This window comes from Mixophyes fleayi, chromosome 3 (assembly GCF_038048845.1).
Source record: "Mixophyes fleayi isolate aMixFle1 chromosome 3, aMixFle1.hap1, whole genome shotgun sequence".
NCBI classification, from domain to species: domain Eukaryota; kingdom Metazoa; phylum Chordata; class Amphibia; order Anura; family Limnodynastidae; genus Mixophyes; species Mixophyes fleayi.
Window position 1 is genome coordinate 260,099,026 of NC_134404.1, and position 21,773 is coordinate 260,120,798.

Consider the following 21,773-nt stretch of genomic DNA (forward strand, 5'->3'; position numbering starts at 1 on the left):
GTGGACTCCGGACACCTACGATATTTTTTTAGGGAATCTTTTCCGAAACTGTTTGAGTAAACGAGGAGCATGAATGTCTGAAGCTTTAACCCAAGAACGTTCCTCAGGGCCATAGCCTTTCCAATCGACCAGGAATTGCAGTGATCCTCTGGATCTACGAGAGTCCAATAGTTGTTTAATCTCATATTCAGTTTGATCTTGAGAAGTAGCCGGAGGCGGAGAAGCTGTGACTCTTGAAAATTGATTTTGTACCACAGGTTTTAACAGAGAGACATGAAACACATTGGGAATCCGTAGTGAGGATGGAAGTTCCAATCTGAAAGCTGCTGGATTAATTATCTCGGAGATTCGGTAGGGACCGATAAACTTGGGTGCTAGTTTCATACTAGGAACTTTTAAACGGATATTTTTTGTGGATAACCAGACTTTATCCCCTGGTAGAAGTGGAGGTGCAGGACACCTTTTTCTATCAAAAATTGTTTTGGCCCGTGCAGCAGAATTCTCCAGATTACTTTTGGTTGGAGTCCAAATGAGAGAAAACTTGCGTAGCAGGGAATTTACTGCAGGAACTGAGGAGATAGGAGTTTGAGAAAAGGTAGGTGGTCTGGGATGACATCCATACATGACAAAAAAGGGTGAATTACCAACAGCTTCATGGAAATGATTGTTATGGGCGAATTCAGCCCATGGGAGGAGTTCCAGCCAATCCGCTTGGTGAGCAGACACATACATTCGTAGGAATTTTTCAAGCTCTTGGTTAGTCCGTTCGGTCAGGCCATTAGACTGAGGATGGTATGCCGATGAAAAGTCCAATTTAATGCCTAACTGTGAACAAAAGGATCTCCAGAACCTTGAAACAAACTGTGAACCACGGTCTGACACGATATGGAGTGGACAGCCGTGGAGGCGAAATATTTCTTTGATAAAAATTTCTGCCAACAATGCGGAAGAAGGGAGTCCTTTGAGAGGAATGAAATGAGCTGCTCTCGAAAAACGGTCTGTCACCACCCAGATAACTGTTTGAGCTTTGGAAGGAGGCAGATCAGTAATAAAGTCCATAGATACTTGAGACCAGGGTACTTCAGGAACAGGTAGAGGAATAAGAGGACCGAAGGGTCTATGCCGAGGAATCTTATGTTGTGCACATTTAGAGCAGGCAGAAACAAATGATTTTACATCTTTCAGAAGGGATGGCCACCAATAGTACCGGGTCAGGAGTTCTCCAGTCTTCTTGGCTCCAGCATGACCCGAGAAGCGAGATAAATGGGCCCAGCGTAACAACTTGAGACGTAGATGTGGTAATGTGAAGGTCCGGCCTGGAGGGCAAGTAGATTTATTCACAGGAGTAAGAGCCAAGACACAACTAGGGTCAAAGATGGGATGAATGTCCTCAGGAGATTTCTGGTCTTCGGAATGAAAGGACCTAGAAAGTGCGTCTGCTTTTTTATTTTTTGATCCCGGGCGGAAGGTAAGTCTAATATCAAATCTTGAAAAGAACAAGGACCATCTGGCTTGACGCGGATTCAGACATCGAGCCGAACTGAGATAAATTAGGTTCTTATGGTCTGTATATATTGTAATAGGAAACAAGGCCCCTTCCAACAGATGTCGCCATTCAGACAGGGCTAATTTAATAGCCAATAATTCTTGATCTCCTATACCATAATTCTTTTCTGCTGGGAGGAATTTGCGAGAGAAAAACCCACATGGATGTAGTTTCCTAGAAGCGTCACGTTGAGACAAAACTGCACCAGTGCCATTGATGGTAGAATACCCCTTGATGAATTGTCTGTAATAATTGGCGAAGCCAAGGAAGCGTTGGATAGCTTTCAACCCGATGGGCAAGGGCCAATCCACAATTGCTCTTAGTTTAGCTGGGTCCATTTGAAGGGCTGTGCCCGAGAGGATGTAGCCTAAGAAAGGAATCTGTGGTTGCTCGAAAAGGCACTTTTCAAGTTTACAGAAGAGGTTGTGTTCTCTCAGACGAGTCAGGACTTGACCTACATGCTCCCTATGTGAAGGGAGGTCTCGAGAAAATATGAGAATATCGTCCAGGTAGATGATGACGAATTGATAGAGAAGGTCTTGGAAAATATCATTCATGAGGGTTTGGAATACAGCTGGAACATTACAAAGCCCAAAGGGCATTACAAGATATTCAAAGTGCCCATCATGTGTGTTAAAAGCTGTTTTCCATTCGTCACCTGCTTTAATACGAACAAGATTGTAGGCCCCTCGTAAATCTAATTTGGTGAACACAGTAGCGCCTTTAATGCGGTGAACAGCTCGGAGATGAGGGGTAACGGATACCTATTCTTAACGGTAATAGCATTAAGTCCTCGAAAATCAATGCATGGCCGGAGGCCGCCATCCTTCTTTTTAACGAAAAAGAATCCAGCGCCAGCTGGAGAGGTGGACTTCCGGATAAAACCTTTTTGCAGGTTTTCTTGAATATATGTAGATATTGCCTGGGTCTCCGGAAGAGAAAGGGGATATACACGACCACGAGGAATAGGTTTGTCAGGAAGAAGCTCGATTCCACAATCCCAAATGCGATGAGGGGGAAGCTTGGTTGCCTCCTTTTCACAGAAGACGTCTGTATACTGTTGGTATTGATGGTAAAGATGGTAATGACAATGTATTGGTTAGATGAAGAGGTACTACTTTCTTCAGACAGTGAGACTGACACCGTGATCCCCAGGACAAAATTTGAGCAGTATGCCAGTCCAGAGTTGGGGAGTGGAGACGTAACCATGGCAGACCTAACACAAGGGAATTGATGGTCTTTGGAAGAACTAGGAAGGATATTTTTTTCCTGGTGCAGGATTCCAATTTGAAGGGTGAGGGGAACCGTCCGGAACTGAATGAAGCCTCCTGGAATATTACTGCCATTGATGGCTGTGAGGCGTACAGGACATTCTAGTGGTGTAGTAAGAATATGATATTTTTCAACCACAGTGGTGGCAATAAAATTACCGGCTGCACCAGAATCCAGAAAAGCATCCAGCGGAATAGAGAGATTCCCAAAAAACAGAAAAACAGACAACAAGAGGTTCTCTTTGTGATGAGAACTGTTGAGGGAAAAATCAAACAGACCTAACGGGGTTCCCACTTGCTCTGTTTGGTCTGAGCGTTTTCCTGGACGCGTAGGACAACTATTGATGCGATGGGACTTCCCTCCACAATAGAGGCACAGATTATTTTTAAATCTTCTCTCTCTCTCACTTGGAGAGAGGCGGGACCTACCCACTTGCATGGGTTCTTTTGGGGGCTTAGCGGCCCCTAAGTTATGGAAAACAGGGCGATGATTAGGACACCGAATCTGTTCCTTTTCTTGAACCCTCTCCTTGAATCGAAGATCTATTTTGACACACAATGAGATCAGATCATCCAAGGAAGATGGGAGGTCACGGGAAGCCAACACGTCTTTTATTTGATCAGATAGGCCTTGCCAGAATGTGGCCACCAGCGCTTCGTCATTCCAGCGCAGCTCGGAGGCCATTGTCCTAAATAAGATAGCATATTGTCCCATAGAATGAGAGCCTTGTCGTAAACGAAGAATTCCTGTAGCTGCACTGGAAAGCCGACCAGGTCCATCAAAAATGTTTTTGAAGGTTGTCCGAAATTCTGTATAATTTTACAGCAAGGGGTCATTCTTCTCCCATAGGGGTGAGGCCCAGGCCAGGGCTTGACCAGAAAGAAGGGACAAAATGTAGGCAATTTTTGCCCTATCCGTAGGAAAGTTTCTGGGCAATAAATCAAAGTGAATTGCGCACTGATTCATCAATCCTCTACATGACTTGGGGTTCCCATCGAACATAGGAGGATTAGGAATTTGTGGGTACATGGTGGTTGTGTTAGCAGAAGACTCAGCAGATGTCTTAGATTTATGGGAGGATGCCAGAGTGTCCTGAAAAGAATCCAGACGAGAGGATACATCCTGTAAGAACTGCATGAGACGATCTTGATAGGTCTTTGGTAGTGGGATCGTCCATGATGTTCATTTCCTTTTTTGGGTCAGTGCAAACTGTTACGGTGCTGGTAGTTACAGGTCTGGTAGTCAGAGCAGGCCTGTACACGACCAGATGCTGAGTCTACTAGGTTCAGAATAAGGAGACAAGACACGATGTAGTTCTTCAAAACTTCAATGAAAAACATATATATATATATATATATATATAAATATGCAGATGATGATATGCAGATGTCAATTAGCCACGGCGGAGCGTGACAAGGAGGTAAACACAATAGCAGTCTATTCACAGCACAGATGATAATATGCAGGTGTCCAATAGCCACGGCGGAGCGTGACAAGGATAAACACAATAACAGTCTTGTTATATGCACATGAACAGACTTGCAGCAGGCTGTGAATCAGTAGAGGCACAATAGAGAGAAAACAAAGTCTTGGTAATATGCACAAGATGATACTTGCAGCAGGGAAATCCCAGTAGAAGTGCTCCAGCACTAGGTAGAGAACTGAAACTCATACACAGGAAGACACAGGATACACAGGAGTCCAAGGAATCAGGCTAGCAACAAGTTGCACTGACAGTGAGCAGATGTCAGTGCTGAGTTTAAATAGAGCAGGTAAAGTGACCACGCCCTGAGGGTGAGTCATGTGATGCACAGAAAAACAGAGCAGACAGGGAAAGTAACAAAACCTGGTCAGGATTGTTACAACCACAGATATGTGGACAAGCGGAACTGGGCAAACTAAAGATTAAATGACTGTGAAAGCCCACTGGTTCGGTCATTCGCCTTCCCCAGCATGGACAGCAGCAGCACGTACGTCACATTTTTGAGAAGTAGGCTACTCTGTGTATCAGCGGCTTCAGTAAGAGGCATACAGCTGACAATCTGTTCCAAAAACTAAGGGATGTCATTGAAAGATGGCTAATCCTGCTTGGACTCTCCTGAGGATATGTTATTTCTTATTACGACCCCAATATAGGTCAAGCATTACAGCGGGGTTGAATTCCATCACATTTCCTGTTTTGCACAAACTATCAACTTGGTGTTACAGAACTTTTTAAAAATGACATGCAGGAGATGCTGTTTGTGTCCAGAAACATTTAGGGTCAATTTCTGGTTTCTGCAGCAGCATGTAGGAGAATGCAGCAGCTGCAAGAAGACTAGCATTTGAGGGGAATATACTTCATTCCAGCGAAGTAGTTACCTGTGAAGAAAGTGCAGACACGGTTAGCTTGAGTCAAGTGATTACCTTAATAATACATTTTGAAAAGGTGCTACAGAAAATTATAGTGTGAAATAAAACAAAGTAAATGTGCTAACTATATTTTAATTGTAGATTAAATACTTAATTTTCTTCGCAAGGATCCCAGACTTATCAACATCTGGTTTGGACGTCTTCTCCTTCAGTTTCTCTGGCAACTGCTTGTTGTAAAAAAAAATTGCTTTCCCAAGACACCCAGTGGTGATGCAGATGAGACCGCACAACATTTTGATATTTGCTCTGCTGTAAAAGAATTGCCCAAAAATCGTGACAGCTCTGCCCTAAAATCAACTAGTAATTCCATTTGGAAGGCCATTATCGGCAATAACATCATACTACACAGACTTCTATGATGTTGGGATGAATAAGTATTGTTTGAGGAAGATTATCACTAAACCCTGCCACCTCTCCTGTTTCGGAGTGAGCTATGGTACAATAAAATGTAACTGCAGGTTTAGACCAAGACTGTCAGCCCTATTATTTCTATCTCAGCAATTACAATTAGCAATGGAGCAATGGAGCTCTTCTCTTTGGGTGTTATCTATATAACGCAGCACAATTTGCCTGCAAATTCTACAGACAAGCCTGCTTGTCTTCCTCTTCATCAATGACTCTTAGCAATTGAGCACTCGTCTTTGGGTGTATATTACACCCAAACATTATTAGTGCAAATTATGAAAAATAAAGTTTAGTCCCTGATAGGCCCTTCACCATCCTTTGCATGTTAATAGTAGGATTGGTTGGAGCTATGGTCAAGGTCACACATTTTTTGGACAAATCCTTCAAACCAGCCCAGATGTCAAACTGTTGTGGTCTGCCACCTGCGTCATCCCTGCTTGTGTTTGGAAAGTGCAAATTGGTGCCAGAACCTCACGTGCCAGAACTGCTGCCACTGGTGCTACACTGCTTCCTCTGGTGCAGGACTTACACAATCAACCGCATCATCATCAGCGCCCTCGTCGGATAACCAAATCTCCCCCACATCCTCTTCTAAAGACAAAGTGTCATCATCACTTGGTGTATCATCTACACTCGGGTTGTTCAGGCACACATCAGCAGAACTGCTGAAAGGGCCCCTCTTTATGGGTACACTAACAGAATGCTCACAATTAGACATCCCACTGTTGGATGGACTCTCCACAGGGATTGGTGTCATTTGTGATTTAGAGCAAACATTATCCTCTAATGCCTTACTGTTATCTTGCAGCTCGGCTTTGACGCGTAACAGTAGTTGTGCACCACTTGTAGGCTCGGTAACGTTTTTTGATCTGCCACTAATGGATAAAGGTGAAGGCCTCATTCTCTCGTTGTCACTGCGTGTGTAGAATGGCATGTTGGCAATTTTTTTTTCATCGGCACTTAACTTTTGCTCAGTAACACTTCTTTTTCGCTTCAACACAGTAAAAAAAAATTGTTTTTGTTTTTTGGACTGATTTCGAAACACTGTGTAGTTTGACATCGCTTTGCCCAGATGACGTACTGGGAACACTAACATCAGGACTGGTGACAGAACCTGGTTGCTCATTCTGCTCATATGTGGTCTGCTTTGAATCCATTCTCAGCCCAAAGCACTTGCAGTGCTAAAAATTGTTTGGTAGATACTGCTGACAGATAGTAATTTTGACAGGCAGAAATATTTATGCACAATTATGGGAGACACCCCAAAAGCACTGGGGAGTGCTAATAATTATTTGGTAGATACTGCTGACAGATAGTAATTTTGACAGCCAGAAATATTTAGGCAATATAAAGGGGGACACCCAAAAAGCACTTTGAGTGCCAATATTGAAAAAAAACCAAAACCCTCTATCCTCCTCTCTTCTCTAGCGATTTTTGTTCGCACAATTGGAATCAGAATATTGTATTCTCTGCTCCTGCTCTAATCAGCCTGTGACTACACCCTGCTCTCTCCCTCTGTCAAATGGCGATGGATTGCTGTGGAGGCGTGTATTTATAATCTTCAAGTATCGCGAGAACCGAGCCCCGAGATCCGACGATGTCACGATGACGTTCGGCCTCGATTTTGATTCCGAGCGGGCGGGAGAGTACCGAGCACCCAAAGTTCGGGTGGGTTCGGTTCTCGGGGAACCGAGCCCACCCATCTCTAGTCTTCTGGAAAACCATTGTAGCCATTAATAAAGATATGAGTAAGAGTTATCTGAAGCTGAAAAGTGTTGACTATCCCACTGGTTTTAGTGCTAGTGACATGCTTAATGTCATAGTGTGAACTAGAGCCAGGTTCTGATGTTATCATAATCTTACAGAGCGCTTTCTTTTTTGCCTTTTTCATTTTGTTATTTACTTATTGCACTATAGGTAAGTGTGTTTTATCCAGGTAAAATAAATTGTCCTGGCACATATGGTATGTGCAGTTTTGGCTTCTTTAAATGGTGGCAACCATAGGCGGTCCACAGACAAACGTTTAAACTATCTTCCAGCTGATTACGTCCCTCCTTTCTCCTTTGCATAGAGGTGGAATAAGATTATTACGTAAATAGCATTTCTACGTGTGCACAAAGGGATAACTGTTTGATATGTTTAAGTTAGTCAGAAAATTTTAGAGACCGTTTTCATGTTAAGTTATGTTACCTGACTGTTAGGCTGCTGGCCCTGATCACCAACCCACAGAACTAGAGGATGGAGGTTTTCACATTTAGCAGCCGCCTTTCCATTAGAGCTAGACTCGCTTACCGGTACCCAGATGCCCCCAGGACTTAACTGCAGATGTAGTGTAGGTTGGTAATGCAGGACCACAGCGGCAGGCCAGGAGACTGGTAGAAAGCAGCGGGTAGTCAAACGATAGCCAAGGTCAAGGGCTACAAGCAAGCAGGGTAGTCAGTTAACACGCCAGAGGTCGGGGTCACGGGCAAGGTAGCAGGGTCAAAAGTACAAGCCAGAAGGGCCAGGGTCACAAGAAAACAGGCAGAGTCCAAATCCAAGCAGGGGGTCATACATGGGAGATCCAAACAGAGTATCCACAGGACACCAACAGGGAACCAGGAGCAAGTCGGCAAACTGGAACAGCAAGCTATAACCGGCAGTGAGGCTTCAGCCTTAAATACAACTATCAGCTAATCAGAGCCTAGCTCTGAAATCCTCCATAGCCCTGCTTGATTAAATAATTTAACCTAATTAGCCCACAGGCTTATTCATGGCTTGCGCTCGCGCCCGGCTGTCCCCTGTTGCCGGGACGCGGCGCTAAAACAGCTGGCTCCGGAAATTACTTACTTTCCGAGACTCCAGTGGTCACCAGAAGCAAGCCGCGTTGGCTGTGAGTACCGCCGCGGCTCGTAACACTGACGCTGCTCCCTTTTCTTCCCTAATACTTTAATGAGGGTTCCTCTGCTGGAAGCAGCCTGGTACTGGTACTTACAGTTTTTAGGAACTTCTGCTGTCCCGCCTCTGCAATTACCTTTGATCGGCAAAGGAGCTAACGCACGGATACAAATGGTATCTGGCTCCTGATGGCCGTTGAATTCGTCTTCCCTTAAGCTGACTAGCCTTGTGTCAGCTTCAGATATAATATTTATAATCAAACAACTGGAGCTCTAGGGAAGGGACACATAAAAAAGTACTGGTTGGGGGATGGGGGAGGCCTGAAACAAATTAATTTAAGCTGGAAATATCTTTTAAATCATTGTAACATTTTGGTCCTTAGGGGGTTAAAATGTTGTTTTAGTTTTTTCATAAATACAGATGCATAATGACAGATCTGGATAACTTTTGATGTCAAAGGACAAGGGTTTAGGTTATACGGATTGGTAGAAGAGAGGGTGGGTGGAGTAATTGTAGTTTAGCCCTTAATCTAATTATTGTTTTTGGTTTTCAAAGCAGTCAAATAGAACTAAATAGCTTGTACCTCTGGAAGATAATTAATGGCAGTTATCCTTAAAGTTGGGATAACGCTGATATCCAGCTTCAGACATTGTTGATGATGTACATATATTTGAACTACCACCTACACTGAGCTTCTCTCAAGCGTATACGGAGCATTAAAGGCTGTCCCAAGCAGCGGTTTTAACCTGGGCTCCACTGGTTCTTTGCAAATGTCAGGGGGATGGGAGGGTGAACTGAAAGGACATTCATAAGCCACAATCAAGACATTGGGGCTTGTTCAAATCTTCCTCTCACCCGTTATTGTAAGGTTGCAAGCGGAATTAATTTGCTGGTTCTGTAATACAGAACCAGCGGTAACTAATAATGTTGGAGGAAATTCAGCTGTTCAGCCCAAGCATTTAATGTCAGATCACAGCCAATTGATTACCATGTGAGCAAGTTGAACTTTGATATTGTCATTTGGCGCTTGGGCCAATCAGGAGGATTGTACTATGTCTTACCGATATAACAATGGCTATTTCAGAATGGCTGCAGAATTAACTAATGTTTCACTGAAAAATATGGCAACGAAGGTCACCGACAAATGACAAAGAGCTATTAGTACTACCTCAAACAGTAAAACTATAATACAATTTTTAGCTCTAGAATATATCCGTTTATTTGTTTTTTTTGGCAGCCTTTAATTTTGAAAGGACATCACCAACCAATCACTGCAGTGGCCTTGAAGCATGATGGGGGTCAGTGGCTCGTCTGCTCCGCATCACAAGATTATGTCATTATATGGAATTTGAATGAATGCAGACAAGCATCACTGCAAGGTAAACTACTTTCTTTCAAACAATGACAAAATCATATGCTCACTATTTTAATTGCTACAGCAATATGATATATTCTTGTTCAAGTTATTATTATCGGACATTTATTTTGTGAAAAGGCATCTATATCTTCCATATGTTCAGCACTTTAATATGAACTAGTTTGAAGGAAGAATCTTAATTTATAACACATGTTTTGAAAACCAATGTTATCCTACCAGAGGCCTCGTTTGTGGTTGTCAAACCCTTTTCCCCAAGAACTTCTTATTCTCATTATTTTAACATATCTAATTCAACCCAGAACCAACTCTGTAGTTTTGAGTGGAGTTAGCCTTTAATCAAGTGTAACTAGACATTTGTGAGCACCATAACAAAATTCTGCAATGACCTTACGTGTACATTGATGAGTGCCGCCACCACCCAAGGTACTTAAAAACATACATGTAGGGCCTTTAAAGTTAGTGGGGAAGCAACATGTGAACATACAGAGAAAGACACAGCAATACATCAGGCAGCGTCTTATAAGAAAAAAGTAAGAGGGGTTTTGAAGAGCAGCAGTCACCATGAGACCATGTGACCCAGTACATGGCCTGTTATTTCATAATGCAGATCCAGAAGAAGGCTGCCAGTTAATGATTTACAAATCTGGGCACTCTCTGTCCATCATTGCTTGTCCACTGCACAAGTAACCTTGTACAAGGGAGCCCCGTAACAGGCAGGGTGAGCAGTGCAGATAGTAATTTAAAAAAAAATGTTATAAGACCATCAAGCCATCACTTCTCAATCTAAAAAAAATATAAAAAAACATATACATATGTGCTTTGACAGAAGAAATTGGCCACATAGCAGCAGCACCCTCTGCATCTATAGTAGTTTCACCCCTGCCCTTGATATTTGACTTGTTGTTAATCAGATATTTGCTTTATTTTTTTTACATCTAGTAGCAAAATGACAATTAAAATCTGATTAATTACTATAGGAAACAATTGATTGCTAAGGCACAATGTAATGTTTTCTTAAATAAGCAGCTACTACCTTATAAGTTATAGCCAGACCTTATTTGAAACATAAAGTAAAGTCCCTCTTTTATACATGTCATACTTTACAATTTAGCTAGATGGCAATCTCAAGCTATTTCAAAGAATTTTCAAGTTTTAGTTTCTTAAGTCATGGGTTTTCTCTGTTAATGTTTTTAATAGCACAACAGCTATTTAATATGTACCTCATGTAGGGTATCTGCAAAAGGTATAGTAGTTTCCTATAAACCAATTTGGACACACACCTTTGTCAAGTTTATGTGTGTGTATTTATTTATGTAGTGCTAACATTCTACTCTACGCTGTATAAATGGGCATGTGACATTCATTATAGACAGACTCTAAAATAGAAAGCTGTTACAGTCTTCAGGCAGATAGAAAGCGAGATACACAGGATGAAATTAAACTTATCTGGACCTATAAATATGATGCAAATTCTGATAAAAAAAAAACCCAACAACAACTAGATATTAATTTTGGTACCAATTTGCTATATTATGTATATGTGTATAATTTGATTGATATGAAAGTATACTTACAATCCTCTACCAAACTAATGTCCTTTTCTAATCATTTTTTTTAGGACAACTTCCTCGAGGTCATGTCATTGGGACTCTCTTAGGCACTGTTCAACATTTAGGATTCCATCCATGTGAAAAGTTGGTGGCAGCATGTGCAAAGACCAAAGTGTTTATTCTTAACACTGAGGTGAGTCAGACATTTATTGGCCAACATATCAAAATTGTGTATTTGAAGTGGAAACTTTAAGGAAACAAAATATTTCTATTCAATCTATTTTATCTATTTTTAAATACAGTATAGAAACATATTCAGTAATTGCTGCTATAAACATTAAATACCAAGATAATGTGTTTCTCTATGGGATTTTTTATCTCTGTGTTTGCAGGTCGACTTGCACAGCAGCTCATTAGTAAATCTTGAATTGTTCACTCATTTAGCCAGACTTAGACAATCTAGGCTTAAGCGTGGATCTGTGGAAAGTCCACAGAGGCCTGAGCCTAAGGGGTAGGAGTGCAGGGACAGCAATATGCTCTATCACTGTTTTTTATCTTTTTATTATGCATATTGATATTTCATTATTTACAGATAATATTTAAATGTGGAGAAAGGAGGACTGACATATTTGCATTTATTTGTTTGTTTTATATAGATCAGGTATGTCAAACTCAAAACCTTAATTGAGCCAAATAATCAAAGTCTAAGATTGTGTGGGCCGTAAGAAAAAGTCTCATATGTAATTTTGTAAGGTATATTATTAATAAAAAACAAAAATAAAGGTTTCTTTCCGATGTTTGACACTGTCCCTCCGTGCTGCTTTTTCTCCCTTTCTCCTGTCTCCCCTGTTTCACACTGTGCTCTCCATGCTGCTTTTACTCCCCTTCACCCGTCTATCCTGTTTCACACTGTGCCCTCCATGCTGCTTTTACTCCCCTTCACCTGTCTATCCTGTTTCACACTGTGCCCTCTATGCTGCTTTTTTTTCCCTTCATCTGTCTCCCATGTTTCACACTGTGCCCTCCATGCTGCTTTTACTCCCCTTCACCTGTCTCCCCTGTTTCACACTGTGCTCTCCATGCTGCTTTTACTCCCCTTCACCCGTCTATCCTGTTTCACACTGTGCCCTCCATGCTGCTTTTACTCCCCTTCACCTGTCTATCCTGTTTCACACTGTGCCCTCTATGCTGCTTTTTCTTCCCTTCATCTGTCTCCCATGTTTCACACTGTGCCCTCCATGCTGCTTTTACTCCCCTTCACCTGTCTCCCCTGTTTCACACTGTGCTCTCCATGCTGCTTTTACTCCCCTTCACCTGTCTCCCCTGTTTCACACTGTCCCCTCCATGCTGCTTTTTCTCCCCTTCACCTGTCTCCCCTGTTTCACACTGTACCCTACATGCTGCTTTTGCTTGTGGGTGCACAAGTCTGGGGAGGGCACAGGTGTGTGTGGATGTACAAGTCTGGGGAGGGCACAGATGTGTGTGGGTGCACAAGTCCGAGGAGGGCACAGGTGTGTGTAGATCCACAAGTCCGGGGAGGGCACAGGTGTGTGTAGATCCACAAGTCCGGGGAGGGCACAGGTGTGTGTGGGTGCACAAGTCCAGGGAGGGCACAGGTGTGTGTGGGTGCACAAGTCCAGGGAGGGCACAGGTGTGTGAGTCAGGAGATGATAATTTTTCAAGAGAGCTTTGTAGCTCAGGCAATGTGCTGTGATATTAAGCACTTGAGGTGAATGCAGTGTAAATGTAAAATACAACATTGCCCCATTTAATTTATGATATTTGCTTTTTGCATCATAGCGACTTTGGCACTTTATTGCTAAACCATTGTAATTATTGTATGCTAATGCAATGCTACTGTTCAGATCCACACTCCCTTGGTTTATGTATTGTATAAAGGCAAGTCAAGACAGATGGTTTGCAATATAAGTTTGTCATGTAATGAGTGATTTACTTATGCACCAGCTTTACCCAACTGTACCCCATATTCAGCCTTTTCTGGTGTAAGATAAACCTCAAAGCTAATTGACCAATAAGATTAGCCTCCTCTCATTGGAGCCTGGATTTAAAGCAGTTCACGTAATCCCATTCTAGATGTGTCTCCCCCTCTTTTTCGACTGATAGCCCTGACAACTAATAGTGGTGCGTTCTAGGGAAACCATTGATTGGTTTTGGAATTGGTGGCAGGTGGCACCATCTTCTGTAGTTTCCTCTTAGCAGGGAAACAGTCTGTAATAAGATCATGTGACCCACCATAATAATGATACAATGCCTTTGATCTTATTAATAACTAAGCTCATTAATTATTGGGATATAATGCAATTTGCGTCTTTTTCGCTATTTTAGTCACGTCAAATAGTACGCACCCGTGACATCTCAGATGTACTTTAGAGGCATTATTTCACTCAACCTTTTGAGCTTTCACCTTGTACCATGCCAACCATAAACAAGGTATCCCAGTTGTTATGCTTGCGCATCCCAGCTAGAAATCCGTAAGAGCAACTTATGCGATCCCTGTGTTTGACAAGGCTATATATATATATATATATATATATATATTTATCGCCTAAATATTACACATCTATTGACTTCCATGGCCAATAGCCCACCATTATGTATTAATCGCTAAATAAATACCAATCTATCATTTACCTCACTATACTGTATTATCTGTATAAACATCCTTTCATCCTATTCATTCCAGTTATCTAAACATACAAAACAGGCATAAATATAAAAGTCTTTTACTTTAAAAAGATAATCAAACATACAATACATGAATGCAAACATGCAATACAGATAATACATTATAGATTAAACAGACAATGTTAAAACTTCAGAAGTAAGTATATAATATCATATTCAGTTGTGTGTATATATATTTATATGTACTAGTGTATATGCTGTAATTAAATTTTATATTGTGTGGTGTGTGAGTGTATGGTCGGTGTTGCTCTTTTGTGAAGTGTGTGTATAGATGTAACAAGAGAGAGAGCATTTATGAAGTGAATGTGTTTTAAGCAAGCTGATGTTCGTGTATGTTTAAATGTGTAAGCAAGTATATGTTCATGTTTGTGTATGTTTAAATGTGTAGCAATCTGTTTAAGTGGTAGATAAAGAAAGATTAAATGAGAGAGAGATATGAGATAAATGAGAGAGTGATACAGGAAGATTGAACATGTGATCAGACCTAGCATAGATAGATGGTGAGAAAGAGATGAGGGGGGAGGAACCTAGAGTCCATTGTAGTGTAAATAGCAAGCATTCCTGAGAAGCTAGCCTTTGTAAAGCATATGTGAAAAGGTTACTTGAAGATTCAGAGTTGCAGGCAGAATACATGTAAGGTAAGATTCAAAGGAAAGTTAATGAAAATAGATATAAAACAGATAAAGATTCAGAGTATAGTTAATAGAAATAGATGGACATATAATAAGAAGATATACAGACAGATATAAGAAGATAAAAGTTGCAGACAGATAAGGTATAAGCTTAATGTGGAGTGTGTGTGTCCTGTGGGCTCCAGGTGCAAGAGAAGTCCCCAACTTCCAAATGTGTATGTGGTGTGATTAAAAGAGAGCTCTATTGCCTGTTTCAATGGCTTATAAACCTTTACCTAGAATGCACTGCTTCAGGTGGGGCTTTTGACCTTTACCACACCCACGCAACTGGACACTGCCTGCAATGATGACTCACTGCTCTGTGTTTCTTCGCTATGACTTCCTGTCCTGTGAGTACATGTTTTTCCTTTGTTTAAATCTAACTTATTGTGGAGCCATATATGAGAGACAATTTCTTTGGTTGAAATGCTCTGGCTTTCAGCCAGTTCATATCTTAATCTGCGCTTAAGTTTGTAAACAGCAGTGGAATGCTAGCGCCCATAATGCGTGGCTCAAGGTCCGCCCACCGCGACTGCTTCATCAGCGGCGATATAGGAGCTCCTTCACATTCCCCCTCTTGTCGGTAACCCGACACTTCAAGTTGGAAGCTTTATTTAAAATCAATTCTCTCTATCTAAGTGTATTTTGTACTATTATATACTCACTTCTGTAGTGACAAAAAACATAACATTATAAGACAGTTTTTAAAGGAACACACAAAAACAAATCATCAATTTCAAAGGAAGTCCACAAGAACGGTTGGTAATCTTCAAAAGTCCATAATCAAAATCTTTGATAAAGTCTATAAGTAGATATCTTGGAGTCCTTGAGTCATACTTGTTAGGTGTAGATCTTGTTAAAGTCCTGAAGCAATGGAATAAAATTCATTGTTAACAATTTATCTATCCCAAGGTTAGCAGAGTCCTTTTTCAAGTTATTAAAAAGTCTTTTCACAAGTTCTGTTTATGAATTTTCGAGCAGAATGATGTTTGAATGATAGTAAAGACTTTGAATGTTCTATTAGAGTCAAGTCCAGATGGATAAGAATCCAGGAAGAGGGAGAGAGAGGGACCCCAAGGATCACCAACTCTCACTTGTCCTCTTCCTACCGACTATGGAGGAGATAATAAAAACCTCTATGCAATTGACGACATCCCAGGAAACCCCCCTAAGACATCCATAGTGGAAAAAGAATCCCCTCTCCCAAAGGATATTCTATAAAAATAACTAATCTTGCTCTGGGAATAGTGAAGTCCATAAAAAAATGAGAATCTTGTCATATCTGGTGGTGCATAACAAAAATCTTCCATGCATTTGGTTAATGCAATAAAGTATTTGGTTTACTAGCTAGTCTATAAATGAAATAGTACACAACAGTCCATAACCCCCCTCCCTTAATAGTTCAACATTTGTTGTCTTCTAATCCTTATACGTTGTTCTTCTTTGTATAGCTTTACAGTGTCTTTAAGTTCTTTAGTCATTCTTTTTATATTTCTGTAAACAACCAGTAGTACAATATATAGGATTACTACCAGCAAAATGAGAACTATTATGGGATGTATGAGGAGATTGAAAAATGATGTTGCTTTTGGACTGTAACCAAATAGGCTTTCCCACCACGATACTTTGGCGTCTTCCTCTAAGGCGTGCAGGATCTTTGTGATTTTGATGGCATCATGTTCCTTGATGGTTGCTTGTTTCTCCCTGTCTCCTTGAGTTTATCCAAGATGTTGTCCTCCTTCCCAAAGTCGAGCAGCCAGTTCTTGAGCTCTGTCCTGAAACCAAGTGAAATTTTCTGAAGCTTCTGTCACGAGCCGCGCCGGTACGCCGCATACTGGTGTGAATTAGCAGCCGGGCGCGTGCTTTAGTTTCTATGCTCTGTTATTATCCTTGTGGCATAGATGTAGGAGGGTGTAGGGACATCCTCCAACACCAGGGGGAGCTCTCATATGATTTAAACTGGTTCATTTATATTTTTATACATGCTTCCTGGTTTATGTTATTACCTATGCTAGTTCTAGCTAGCAATTAATTAGCTGCCTCTTGAGGCTAATTGTCAGCCCTGTCCTCCTCAGTACTGATTGGCTCCTAGTACTATATAAGGCAGTGAGATCTGAGCCTCACTGCTGGTTATAGCTTCTCTGTTACAGTCTTACTGACCTGCTCCTGCTTCCTAGTCCCTGTCCGGTGGATACTCTGTTTGATTCCCTGTGTATGACCTCCTTCTTGGATTATTGGATTCTGCCTGTTTTTCTCGTGACCCTGACCTTTCTTGCCTGTACCTTGGACCTTGCTACTGTGCCTGTGAACCCTGAACTCTGGTTGTTTGTTGGATACGCTGTGTGCTGCCGCTCCTCGACCCTTGCCTGGACTTCACTCTGCTTTCCTGGGTTCTCCCCAGCCGGTACACATTTCACGACCCTCTGTTAGTCTGCGGCCAAGTCTGTCCCCACCACTAGGGGCAACAGTGAACACCAGACTTTCAGAGCAGACTCCGGGTTTTGCTGTACTGGTTGGAGGGGTTCCTAACATTATAACCGGCCATACAGACATTCCAGAGACGAAATTGGGATGGATGAAAGCGGAACCAAATTGTCTCCATTTCAAGCCCTGACGGGTCATGTTGAGACCCGGTATCAAATGGTCCGGGGATTGTCCCAGCGTTTGTCCGCTCAAGAGGAGGACTCCCGGACTACACTAGCCATCTCTGGTCCCGCCGATGAACCCCAGTTAAATTTGCCGGACCGGTTCTCCGGAAATAGAGCTCTGTTCCGGAACTTTAAGGAGAGCTGCAAGCTCTACTTTCGGCTGAGACCTCGGTCTTCTGGTGCGGAACAGCAGAGGTTTGGGATTGTCATCTCCCTCCTTCCGGGTGATCCTAAGTCCTGGGCCTTCACCCTGCCTCAGACGAGTCCTACCATGCAATCTATGGAACCCTTCTTTAATCCATTGGGTCTGCTCTACGACGACCCTGTCCGAGTTGCCTCCACTGAGGCTCATCTACGGGCTCTAAAGCAAGGACAACGTCCTGCAGAAGAATACTGTGCTGAATTCCGCAGATTGTCGCCTGACAGTGAATGGAATGATCCAGCGTTACGCAGCCAGTTTCGCCTAGGACTGTCAGAGCAGATTAAAGATTTACTTGTGCAGTATCCTTCCCCCACCTCGCTGGAGAGCCTTATGCAACTCGCCATTAAAATTGACAGGAGAATCAAGGAGAGGAAGACCGAGAAAGAGGCATCTTCCTTTTCGTCTGCATTTATCCCAGTTCCCATGGATGTAGAGGAGCCTATGCAGTCAGGTGCGTATCGCCTCTCTCCTGAGGAAAGAGATAGAAGATGGTCACAAGGCCTATGTCTTTATTGTGGTAATAAATGCCACTTCTCTTGCTCTTTTCCTTACAAACCTGAAAAAGGAGCATGTCCAGGGAATGAAGGGAAGGTCCACCTAGGTCTGCAAATTGTTTCCCCAAAGAATGCTGTCCTGATACCCGCACAAGTCACTTTCGGTGCCAGTTCTGTGGCTCTATCGGCCTTCATTGATAGTGGAGCTGCAGGCAACTTCCTCGACATCGGGTTTGCCCGGTCTGCTGGGATTCCAACTGTGAAGCTCAAATCTGCCATTACTGTCTGTGGCCTAAATGGGAGTTCATTGCCCGGTGGCAAAATCTTTTGTGAGACTCCTATACTGCAGCTAACCATGGGTGCTCTTCACTCGGAGGCTCTGTCATTCTTCCTAATTGATTGCCCGTCTGTTCCTTTAATTTTGGGCCATCCCTGGCTTTCCCTCCATAACCCTATTGTAGATTGGGTCAAAGGAGAGATTATTCACTGGAGTCCTTATTGTTCACAGTCCTGCTTGACCTTGCCACTCCGGATCCTGCAATCAGTTCCTGAGCAGCTTCCCTCTCAATACCATGAGTTCCTGGATGTGTTCTCTAAACAAGCTGCTGACTCTCTACCACCTCATCGCGACTTTGACTGTGCCATCGAGCTGATTCCTGGTTCCAGGTTACCTAAGGGTCGCTTGTATTATCTCTCTGGTCCCGAGACCAAGGCCATGCAAGCTTATATTGAGGAAAATCTTGGGAAAGGGTTCATCAGGCCATCTAAATCTCCAGTGGGAGCCAGATGCTTCTTTGTGTCAAAAAAACATGGTGGATTGCGGCCCTGCATTGACTACCGGGGCCTTAATCAAATTACAGTCAAGAGCACATATCCTCTCCCTCTCATCTCGGTGCTATTTGATCAGCTAAGGGGTGCCACCGTTTTCACCAAAATCGATCTCCGTGGAGCATACAACCTCATCCGCATCAGAGAGGGAGATGAGTGGAAGACGGCATTCAACACACATTCTGGCCACTACGAGTATCTGGTCATGCCATTTGGCCTCAGTAATATGCCTGCTGTATTTCAAGACTTGATTAATGAAGTTCTCCGTGAATTTCTCGACCACTTCGTGGTTGTTTATTTGAATGACATCCTGATATACTCTCAGTCGCTGTCCTTGCATCGGAGTCATGTTAAGCGGGTTCTCCAAAAACTTTGGGACCATCATCTTTTTGCCAAGTTGGAGAAGTGCGAATTTGAGGTACAGAAGGTGTCATTTCTAGGATACATCATCTCCCCGGCTAGCTTCTCCATGGACCCAACTAAAGTCCAAGCCATTCTCGACTGGGTACAACCCAACAACCTCAAAGCTGTGCAGAGGTTCTTGGGCTTTGCAAATTATTATAGAGGGTTCATCCGCAGTTTTTCTGATATAGTGGCTCCTATTGTCGCCTTTACCCGGAAAGGAATGGATCGTACAAATTGGCCTCCTCAAGCGGTAACTGCATTTTAAACCTTAAAGAGGGTGTTTGTCTCTGCTCAAGTCCTTAGACACCCAAATCCAGATGTTCTCTTTGTATTAGAAGTGGATGCCTCCAATGCTGGTGCTGGCGCTATCCTTTCTCAGAAGGATCCTCACACTCACCGTTTACACCCATGTGCATACTTCTCTCGGAAATTCTCTACTGCTGAAGCTAATTACGACGTGGGCAACCGAGAGCTATTGGCCATTAAGTGGGTCTTTGAGGAGTGGCGGCACTGGCTGGAAGGAGCGGTTCATGTTATCTCCGTGATTACGGATCACAAGAACCTACAGTACATCCAGTCGGCCAAACGGTTGAATCCCAGACAGGCCCCCTGGGCACTCTTCTTTACCCGCTTCAATTTTGTAATTACATACAGACCTGGTTCTAAAAATGTCCGGGCAGATGCTCAATCTAGGAGCTTTATGTCGCATCACGTTCCTGTTACTAATCCCTTGCCTATCATTCCTTCCTCTATAATCCATGCCGGACTAACTCAGGATTTAAGTATGATGCTCCATAGATTCCAAAAGATAGCGCCTGCTATCACTCCAGGGAACCGTCTGTTTGTTCCAGTCCACTTGAGAAAAGCGGTTCTTTTTGCGGCACATGACAACAAGACAGGCGGGCATCCTGGAATCCATAAAACATTGGAAATTCTTTCTCGTGCCGTGTGGTGGCCCTCATTATCTGCAGATGTCAGAGACTTTGTCCTCTCCTGTGAGACTTGTGCAAGGAATAAGGTCTCCTTCAGGCCAGCTTGTTCCGTTGTACATTCCCTCAAAACCTTGGTCACACTTATCGATGGACTTCATCGTTGATCTCCCATCCTCTGCAGGACATAACACCATATGGGTGGTTGTAGATCGTGTCAGTAAAATGTCCCATTTCATAACGCTAACCAGACTTCCCAGTGCTAGAAATCTGGCTATTCTCTTTGTCCAACATATATTTCGACTTCATGGTCTTCCTGTTTATATTGTCTCAGATCGTGGCTCTCAGTTTGTTGCGCAGTTCTGGAAATCTTTCTGTACCCTTCTTGGAATCAAAATCGGCCTTTCATCCGCATACCGCTCTCAATCTAATGGACAAACTGAGAGGGTTAACCAGTCCCTGGAGCAGTTCCTGCGATTATACACCACAGAATTCCACGACAACTGGTGCTCTCTGTTACCTTGGGCAGAATTTGCGTACAACAATTCTTGTCACTCATCCATTCATACTTCTCCGTTCTACTGTAATTTTGGTTTCCACCCCAGGTTCAATTCTTTATATTCGCTCAGGTCCACTGGTATTCCGGATCTCAAAATTATCTGGAAGAAAGTTCAGTGCTCTTTAAGACTAGCCTCATTTTTCTCTAAAAAAAATTCTGATCGGCACCGGCACCTTTCAAAGTGGGACAGAAAGTTTGGCTTTCAACTCGCAACATCAAGCTCAGACAGCCTTGCAAGAAACTTGGGCCTAAGTTCATTGGACCGTTCACAATCACTAGACAAGTCAACCCTGTAGCCTTCAGGTTAAAAATCCCTGCTTCCTTGAGGATTCCTAACATCTTTCACTGCTCTCTTCTTAAACCAGTGGTATATCCAAGCCAGTCTCAGCATTCTCGGCCTTCAAGTTCCAGATCTAGGCGGTCCCAGGAAATTTGTGGTTCAGAAAATTCTTGATTCCAAGAGAGTTCAAGGTCCTGGTTCAATGGAAGAATCATGGTGTTGAAGAACAGTCCTGGGTTCCTCAAAGGCGCCTCCATGCGAAGAAACTTATAAAGGAGTTCTTCAAGCAACTCCCTAGTAAGCCTGGCTGTTGGGGTGCCTTGACCCCTCCTCAAGGGGGGGTACTGTCACGAGCCGCGGCGGTACGCATTCTGGAGTGAATTAGCAGCTGGGCGCGGGCTATGTTCTGTTATTATCCTTGTGGCAAAGATGTAGGAGGGTGTAGGGACATCCTCCAACACCAGGGGGAGCTCTCATATGATTTATACATGCTCTCATATGATTTTTATACATGCTTCCTGGTTTATGTTATTACCTATGCTAGTTCTAGCTAGCAATTAATTAGCTGCCTCTTGAGGCTGATTGTCAGCCCTGTCCTCATTGGCTCTTAG

At 42.8% G+C, this 21,773-nt stretch overlaps 1 protein-coding gene across 3 annotated transcripts in view; it reads left to right on the plus strand.

Annotated features, from left to right (window-relative positions):
- The window catches only part of WDR27 (WD repeat domain 27), a 449,814-nt gene that overhangs the window by 6,957 nt on the left and 421,084 nt on the right, over positions 1-21,773 (plus strand). For all 3 annotated transcript variants that reach the window (XR_012689733.1, XM_075203518.1, XM_075203516.1), the window contains exons 3-4: positions 9,750-9,891; positions 11,509-11,633. Coding sequence is in view for 2 of the 3 variants with exons in the window: in XM_075203518.1 (XP_075059619.1) it covers positions 9,750-9,891; positions 11,509-11,633 (267 nt within the window). In the remaining variant the exon portion in view is untranslated. The remainder of the gene's footprint in view (positions 1-9,749; positions 9,892-11,508; positions 11,634-21,773) is intronic.